This window comes from Vigna unguiculata, chromosome 8 (genome assembly GCF_037176805.1).
Source record: "Vigna unguiculata cultivar grain cowpea cultivar isolate G323 ecotype 2 chromosome 8, ASM3717680v1, whole genome shotgun sequence".
Taxonomy (NCBI): domain Eukaryota; kingdom Viridiplantae; phylum Streptophyta; class Magnoliopsida; order Fabales; family Fabaceae; genus Vigna; species Vigna unguiculata.
Window position 1 is genome coordinate 39,070,087 of NC_140799.1, and position 9,817 is coordinate 39,079,903.

At 29.6% G+C, this 9,817-nt stretch overlaps 1 protein-coding gene across 3 annotated transcripts; it reads right to left on the minus strand.

Moving 5' to 3' along the window:
* On the minus strand, positions 1-3,633 carry LOC114194325 (uncharacterized). Of its 3 annotated transcripts, none has more exons than XM_028084467.2 (3): positions 3,431-3,620; positions 3,282-3,322; positions 1-2,056 (listed from the first exon to the last, which is right to left on the minus strand). In XM_028084467.2, exon 3 carries the CDS (start codon positions 2,044-2,046, stop codon positions 106-108), a length of 1,941 nt encoding a protein of 646 aa, XP_027940268.1. In that variant the 5' UTR covers positions 2,047-2,056; positions 3,282-3,322; positions 3,431-3,620; the 3' UTR covers positions 1-105. The 3 variants fall into 3 exon arrangements, with proteins under 3 accessions (XP_027940268.1, XP_085521930.1, XP_027940267.1); XM_085665804.1 differs by having other exon boundaries at positions 3,282-3,325; XM_028084466.2 differs by lacking the exon at positions 3,282-3,322 and having other exon boundaries at positions 3,431-3,633.
* Positions 3,634-9,817: the final 6,184 nt, after the last annotated feature.

The window sequence follows — 9,817 nt, forward strand, 5'->3', positions numbered from 1 at the left end:
TTACTACCAACAATCATCAACAGTAGAATCATCAGAGGCAACATCAAATCACACACATTTTTGGGTCTTTTTTTCATTTTATTCATTCAACTTTCTCCCCTCATTTTACAGAGTAGGAGAAGAAACAAACTGTCTCGGTAAACTAAAAAGATCATTCCCTTCAAATGGAGAACCCCAGTCCCGGGAAGCAGCAGATGTCTCAGAAGAAGCTACTGCACCATCTTGCAGTCCAGGCAAGGGAACAACAATACTCCCATTTGATGGAACCGGTCTCGTTGATGATTGAGCAACGACTCCTGAAGCATTTGACTCATACATCTGAGTATTACTCTTTGAAAATGGCGAAAATCCTAGCCATAAACCGTTTGACCTTGGTGAAGCTAAACTTCTATCCAAGGACCAGTCTATGTTAGTATAATCAAACTGCACCGACCCACCAGTGCTCCAGTCAACTGCAGAGGTTGCCCCTGATTGACCAGCTGATCCTAGTCCGGAAAAGAGTCCTAGAGAAGTAGCAGCAGCAAGCGTTGGAGTTGCACCTGTTCTATTCCAATTGCTATTGGTTGCTTGGTGATCTACTGAATTGCTGCTGCCACCAACAAACTGTTGTTGAGGTTGATACTGAAGTTGGTGGTACCTTTGGTTAGAACTAAGGTAGTTTGGACTGGGGCTTCTAGTGCTCGGGGCATGAGATAAAAAACCATTAGATCTCACAGCATCTGGACCATTAGTTGTATACCAATTAGCAGCTATTCCAGGAGGCGATGAACTCATAGTTGTGGCTGGAACTTGTTTAGTTTGGGGCCGCTGCATCATGATTAATGGTTCCCTGGATGCTACAGGTTGAAGGTTCTTAAACTCACCTCCAACAGGCACATATCGTGCTTCAGACTTAGCAGGTGGGGCTAACATTTGTAGAGGTGATTGCAGGGAATAAGAGACAGAAGAATTAGATCCTGAACTTGGCCACTTTTTATCAGCTGGTACAGTAGCCTGTTGGGGCTTTACCCATTCAGACTTGGGTTGTATTCTCTTTACAGGTTGCACATTTCTACTACTGGAATCTGAAGGGACTCCAATTGTTATTGCAGCCTTTGTATAGTTAAATTCCTTGTCATCTTTTTTGGGTTGATTTGGTAAAGGAACAGGTTTTGTTTGTGGCCTTGAGCTCTGACTTGCAACTCCTGACTGCTTAACATTATTATTGATAGGAGGATCACCTGTTTCCTCTGGCTTTGGTGGAGCAGATGGGGGATCAAGTTTCAACTCTCTCAAGGATTCAGCAGCCTTATCAAGATCACCGTCACAGTTAACAACTGCTCTTTCAACCTCCTGTTTCGAGCAATCATACCTGGTTACCATGTCTGCGATCTGAGCTAGCTCATCTGATATGTCAATTTTCAAATTGCCCCTACGTATGTTTGTATCCTTGTTACCATCTGCTTCTTCACCACCTTCAAACAGCCACGCTACTGATTCCTCAACCCTACCTTCATTCAATATCAGTGCCATTGTTGCTCTTTCATGAGAAAAGCCCATTGCAACAAGCTGCTGAGAAAGTGCCTCCAGTTTCCTTGACATAAGATAACCAGTACACCGCTCATGCAATTCCTGTGCTCGCCTTTCTTTCTGACGTTGATGTTTCTTCTCATTTTTCTGGCGGATTTTTTCTCGTTTGTCATTATCAGCTCCTGGTACCGAGTCTGATCGAACAGGGGCATTAGAACTTTTCTCTTTATGTTCCTCGGACTCACCAGACCAACTACCATTGTTAGAAACAGAATCATACTCAACACCAGCAACCACTGAGTTGACAGGATGCTCATCTGTTTCATCTATGTTCCGAAATCGACCATTAGCATGTATAGGTGAGGTAGGTGTCTGCGAAATGTCCAGTGTATGGAATGTTCCTAATAAGGGGTTATATGCACTGGCTGGAACACCAGCTACTGCATTACCAGATCCTGTAGGCTTTGCAGCAGCTTTCTGGGCTTCCTTGCTAGCTTTTTTGTCTTTAGACTTGGATCGGGATGCAGGAGACATCATTACAACAGCCCTGTAACATTTAAAAAAAAATTATGGTGAATTGCTTTACAAATGACTACCAAATAAATACAGGATTACATGCATCAACAAAGATAAACAAAAACTCCCAGTACCCCACAGAGCTAAAAGTCTCTTCATATAACTTATAAGTAACATCATATGTGTAGATCCTTTGGCAAACGAGTAGCCACTTCCAGTAACACACTAGGCACTACTAAGGGGAAAACAAAAACATATGAACAGAGGCAAAAAGAGAAAGCAAAGAAGACAAAACAATAAGGGCATGTTATAAAATTAAACAGCACAAAATAGTCAAACTTCTCCCTTTAACCAAGTTTTAGAAAAAAAAAAATTAAGAATTAGGAGAGGGAGGGGAAGGATTTCCTGTCCGTACACTCAATGTATTTTGTGAACAGAATATAATCACACAATAGTTCTTTCACCAACTGTTCCTTCCTAACTTCATCTATGTGAGTGCAGCTGCAGAAATTTATACAATTACACATCTGGGCAAAAAAAAAAGGCAGAGCTCTCACTGCACAGGCATTGCTAGGTTTCAAAATCGAGAACGCCTCAGTCAAATTACAGAAAAATGCACATTACTGGCTATTAGTATTTCACACAGATATTGAAAAGACAAAACTGAGAGGGTAAGTATCACACAGTCAAGTATCATTTTGCCCAAAGTTTACCCATTCAATCACGTCCAAAGTTTTAAACAATTAACTGTCAAGACAAAACACCAACATTCCATGTTCTCCTGTTTTCCATTTCTGCATTAATCAACACAGTAAACAAAAAGAATGGTTTTCTAAGAATACACTGAGACGCACAAAAACAGCAAAGCTTGTAGTCTTAACTGAAACAAAAGCCTAAAAACTCCCAAACTTTCACACGATCATCCCAACCTGAACAAAAATTCAAGTTCCCATAAGCAACCAAACCCCATAATTCCCTATAACACTGATATGTAACACCTCTGTCTAAACACCGAAAATTTTCCATTTTCTGCCGAAACCAAACATGTTGCCAAGAGCTGGGAACTCAACATGAAGAAACCTATAATCACAGCTAACTCAAAATTAAAAAACTGCAATCAAAGTCAAAAGAAAAGTATCAGCATGAGTATCACGCTATTGCCTCTCGAGGATCCACTGTATCCCCACTTCACAATCTAAACAGACCACAAATTCCCAAATCACACGGACGAAAAAATAATGCTGAATCCGAATTACCCAGTTCCGTGATTGCACGAAGTTCAAAACCAGACAAGCGGCTACTAGCTCCCCGACAAACAAGGCAACATAAGATCGTAGCTGTAGTTTGAGATTGAAGGAGAGAAAAGTGAAAAAAAAAAAGTATACGAAGAAAAAGAAGAACAAACCTAGGTTTCGGCGACGTTGTCAATGATGACAATAACGACGATGGAAGATCAGCTTTGAAGGGCGAAATGGTTAGAGAGAGGATGCGGACAGAGAGAAGAGAGATAGGTTTTTCGAGGCTCAAACTGAATTTGGTAGAATTAGGGTTTTGAAGAGACAGAGAGATCTGAAAATGATAAAACCAACAAAATTATTCAATACAAAACTAAATAAAAGGGAAGGAGAGAAATAAACTGAACTACAGTATTTATTATTATTACATAAATTCTACATTTTTTTAATTAAAGGAATAGATGTTTTAATTCTTGTAATGATTTAGAACTGAGTGTTTTAACCTGTAATAATATAATAATAATAATTATTATTATTATCAAATTATATTTTTTTAATTAAAAAAAATGTTTTAACCCTCTTGTAATAATTTAGTTGAGGAGAATTTAGGCATTTTATTTTAATAAGTTAAATTTCAATATTTATACTAATTTTAATTTTATATAGTTATTTAAGTAGAAATATGTATTAATAATTTTATTTTAAATTCAAATAATATTATAATTAAATTATATATTTAAATGAAATAGGTAAAAACATAATCATGTTAAGTAGTTACTATGTGTTCTCGTTTACTTGGATAATTTCTCTCTCTATGTCGGTTTAGTTATTTGTTTAAATTCTATATTTTTTAACTAAAAAAAATATTTTAACTTCATGTAATAATTTAATTGATAAGAATCTAGATATTTTAACTCTGTAATCGTAATAATATAATTATTATTATTAAATAAATTATATATATTTTTAATTAGAAAATAGATATTTTAACTCTTAGTAATAATTTAGTTGACAAAATTTTATGCATTTCTTTATTTATTTATTTTCAAATTTAAAATCTAAATTAATAATATTATATAGTTAATATATATATATATATATATATATATATATATTAAAATTTAAGTTTGTCTCATAAACTTAATATAACAACAACGATCCTATTCTGTGAAGGAAGTGTTATTCATTTTATTTTTTATTAAAATAAAAATATTTATCATGTCCAAAGTTAGTATTTACCTAAAAAAACAAAACACTACCAACAATATATTTTTGTACACATGTGTACTAAAGATGCATCTCTTTATGGTTGGATTATATGATTTTATTTTAACAAGCTAAATCTCAATATTTATACTAATTTTAATTTCATATAGTTATTTTAATATAAATATGTATTATTAATTTTATTTTAAATTTAAATAATATTATAATTAAATTATAGATTTAAATGAAATATAAAAAAACATAATTATATTAAGAAATAATTATGTATACTTGGATAACTTATTTATTTAAATTATATATTTTTTAACTAAAAAAAGAAGTGTTTTAACTCCTTTCATAATTTAGTTGACAAGAATTTAGACCCTTGTAATAATATATTTATTATTATTATATAAATTATATATTTTTTAATTAAAAAATAGATGTTTTAATCCTTGTAATAATTTAGATGACAAAAAATTCAGGCATTTGTTTATTTATTTATTTTCATATTAAAAATCTAAATTAATAATACTATACAGCCTATTTAAAAGAATATATATATATATATATATATATATATATATATATATATATATATATATATTAAAATTTAAGTATGTCGTGTAAACTTAATATAACTAATTGGATTGAACTTTTTATTTTTATTAAAATCCAAATATTTATAATGTACAAAGTTAGTTTTTTTAACTAAAAAAGAAAACACTAGTAACAATATATTTTTGTACAACAAAGATGCGCATCTTGATTGTTATATGATTTTATTTTAATAAGTTTAATTTTAATATTTATACTAGTTTTAATATTATATATTTATTTATATTAAAATATGTATTGATAATTTTATTTTAAATTCAAATAATATTATAATTAAATTATAGATTTAAATGAAATAGAAAAGGACATAATTATATTAAAAGTAACTATGTGTACATTTAACACTTTATCGTCTCTATTTTCTTTAGTTATTTATTGTTATATAAATACCTAATTAATAATTTTAATGTTTTAATATATTAAAATTTTAAAATAAACTATATATATTTATACCTTTTTACAAAATAATTTTTCCTTTCTCTAGTTTTTATATCCAAACATTCTATATCATGTACCTTTCTACAAAATCAATTTTACTTACTCTTATATTCAAACATTCTATCATCTAATAAATCTTACAAATGCAATACATAGTTTGTCAAATAATTAAATACCTAAACAAGGTAATGTGAATTATTGTTATATTTTAATATATTATATTTAATTTATTCATATAAAAAAAGGAGTGTAATTTTTTATTGAAAAAGCCTTAATTATCAAGTAATTATTAATTCTTTCGTGAATGTTATATGTTTAAATTGATGTTTTATTTTATAAGTCATTTTGATGTATTATTTTTCACACTATATTTTGTAATCTACATGTAATAAATAATAAATTATACACTTGAAATTTTTCTTAAATTTTTTTAATTATTATATTTGTAACAAATAACTCAAGAAAATATATTATTATTATTATTATTATCGTAGATTAGCTAGTTGAGGACACCTCAACCTACTAAAGGAAGGGACACTCTGACCTAAATAGAAGAAGTTCGTATCATTTGGTTATTATATCTTAATCCCAAACGTTAGGGTGCACGAACAAAAGTTGGGGATATCTCGACGTATAGAAACAAGTACATCTCGGCCTAAAGAACATAACATATCAAGTCCCATATTGGGAGCTAAGTACATGTCATATTCGTACCTTAACTCTCCAATACCAATCCATGTAAGCAAAATGACAAATCACAAAAAATATTAAGAATAGTTAAGCAAATTAGGAAATCCTAGAACAAGGTATCTCTATAAACCCTAAGCCCAATTAGCATGACCCATTCAGGTATTATAAATAGTCATTGTTCGCTAGGTATGTTAGTAGAATCATACGTTACAGGATTGCTATTTTACTGTTAGTAACTAACTTAAATGTCAGAGTATCTTTGCAGGCTCCCTCGCTGACATCATCCAACCTTCATCGGAAGAAGACACCTCGGCATCAGTAAGAGAGTAGGCACTTGAAGACCTTGATATACTACGATGTGTAGGAAGATTTGTGTGCTTTTAGGCACATCTCAACCTAATAAGAACATTTCACACATCATGGGACTGAGTTGAAAGGATAGACATGGTGTTTACTAGAAATATAGCAAGTAATAGATTCAAAACACAAGCTAAAGAGACAAACCAAATGACAATGATCATAACCCTAAAAACAAGACTGGCAAAGTTAAAAATTGAAAACTATAAAATGAATACCAAGTTCAAGAGTGATGAGAAAGAAAGGGGTCATCCTCGACCTAGTAAAATTCATGTAACATCCCCACCTATGCATGTCAAAACGATAGGGGAAAGTGCACATGGGGCCAACCCCCACACAACGATAACTGCCAATACCTCCACTTTGCTCTTATCGCCACAAAAGCACCCGTTTATAGAATCATATAAGCTTCACTACCACCAAGCTAAAAAGCTCTCCCAATTGAAAGATATGATGGCATGACTCATCCTGACGAGCATGTGCACATCTATTTCACCCAAGTCAGCCTATACACAGTGGAAGATGTAATTTTATACAAAGTGTTGCTTACATCTCTGAAAGGAAGACCTTTAGTTGGTTTGCCCAACTCCCTCATTTTTCCATAAACTATTTCGACACCCTCGCTATCCAGTTCGAGACTCAATTTGCCACGTATAAACCTTATCACCTTACATCACTAACACTAATTAACATATGCCAAGAGAAAGTAGAGTGCTTGAGGATGTTTCTGGAGCACTTCGGTAAGATAGCTCCTAACATTACAAACATCAGCCCTAAGGTTTGATGATTGTTTCTCAACAACCATTTTCCAAAAAAGTGTACTGATACATAGTAATATCAACAAGTATCATATCCAAATGGATTTAAAAGGTATATTGGTAGTTCGATTTTGGGTTGTTGGTTTTTGATAAAGAGTGCAAGTAAAAGTAGATAATAGTAATTAGATATATTGAGTGGAGTAGGAAATATAAATTGATTTCATCTCATATTCTTTTATTACACCGCTACTATCTTGTTTACTTACTATGCAAATCATTTAATGTCTTGGAGTACTCTTTCTATGTACATCTAGGTTCATCCCCGAATCACTATAACCTAAGGACTTCAAACCTAGTGTGATTGCTCAACTTTTGGTAAAATGAATCCTTGTTTGCTTTAATGTGCAAGATTCGTTGAATGAATCATTGCCACATGCAAGATCCCTTCATCTAGCATTTCTTTTGGCTACTTAAATAATCACCACACCCACCGGTACAAGTATGATGATTTGATTGACCATAATTTGAAACCAGTTTCCCAACTTAGTTTTCGCTCAAGAATAATACAAACACTTTTTATTTTTCTACTTATGTTTCACCTATTTTATTTGATGTCTTAAGAAAAAAATTGATATACTCTAATTGATTTTTATATATTTTTTATTTTATAAATATTTCATATGAGCATTTTTTTTTTTAGAAAATAAAATAAAATCTCAATAAATTTCTCTTTTGGTAATTATATTTAGAATTTTAATTCTGATCGAATAATTTAAAAAAACAGAGGGTATGTCCTTTTTTAATTGTTATAATATTTATATTAAATTATTAGTAATAATGATTATATATATATATATATATATTATTTAAAAAAATACTTTGTCTTTGATTAAAGTATCTATCAAGAGTAGTTTAAACAAGTGGATTAGTTAAGAGTGACCGAGATCAGAAGGGATAATTGTTTTTTTAATAATACTTAAGATATTTAACAACTAGTGATTAAATATTCAAATAATATTTAAGTTTTTAACTAAAATTGGTTATTTATAAATAATAGTTAATTTGTAACTTATAACAATAATCTACAAATTTAAATTCGTACGCTTAATTAGAAACTAAAAATAAATATAAACTAAAATATTAAAAATCATAGAATAAATATTTTATCTTTCCCTAATTATTGTTTATTAAATATTAAAATATCACTGCAATGTTTAAAAAAAATAGAAATTAATAAACTCATATTTAAATAAAATAACCTTTAACTGAATTTCTATCAAACCAAAATTATCTCGTCGAATAACTTGATTTCAGATAATACATTACCAAAAAAAATAAAATAATATTTATTATATTTTATTTTTGCTCTCAAAGGAACTTTTAGAATTAGACATCTATCATTTTTTTTTTGTATATATCTTCGTTAAGTTAAACTACCACCAAATAGAATTAGCCTCATCTATTTGATGTCTTTTATTTTCAAAATAAATTAAGGTAAAATATTATTTAGAAAAAATCTAAAAATAAAGTTACGTTTTTAAGTGAACAAAAGATGTATGAAATCTAAGTAGACAATTATATGTTAACAAGAGAAAATGTAAACACTGAAAATAAAATCACTTTTATTATTTAATACAAGCATTGAATTGAAGTATATTTTTATATTATAATTTAAAATCAATTTCACTTTATTTAAAATAAAATTCTGATTTATGAGATAAAAACCAGTTCAATCAATTGAGATCATGAATCAAAATACAGAAATATCTAACATAAAAAATACATGTAAAGGGTACAAAATATTTTTTTTTAATATAATTTATGTTATCCAATCTTAATTTTTTTCCCATCATTTAATTTTGTATTCAATTTGTTCTCTCCATTAATAAACAGCTTCATTGAATTTTTCAAAATTTAAAAACACAGTGACGTGGTTTTCTCAATATTTAATTAAGTCCATCAATTCTAAAACTACTAATGTTTTAAAATACGAGAATGTCAAATTGAATTAAATAGTTAAATAATAAAAATAAATCGAATAAAATAGCTATATAATAAGACAAAAAAGTAAATAAACCTAAGCTTTCTAATTAAGAAATATTTTTTGAAGATATAATTTATAGTTTAAAATTATGATAAATATTTTATATTGCAAGATGTAGGTATTTGGAATCATTGATAATTTATAAAAAATATTAAAATTCAATTTAAGAATAAAAGAATGAAGTAATAAATTTTAAGAAACCTCAATAAAAACGTCCTGGATAAGAAAAAAAATCTTGAAAATATATTTATTTAAAATAAATATTAAAAATACATTTTATTAAAAAAAATCTTAAGATAAGTATTCTAGTTTAAATCTTTAAAAAGTTAGGTTAAATTTGAGATTAGAAAGCAAATAAAATTAGTGTTTTAGAATGGAAAGGAACGGTGAATATGAAAAGTTTGAAACAGTGTAAACCGTAGAAGACTCCTAAATTAGCGCTTCGT

Excerpts from the sequence above, each read along its gene's own strand:
- LOC114194325 (XM_028084466.2), bottom strand. The coding sequence starts at position 2,046 with ATGATGTCTCCTGCATCCCGATCCAAGTCTAAAGACAAAAAAGCTAGC.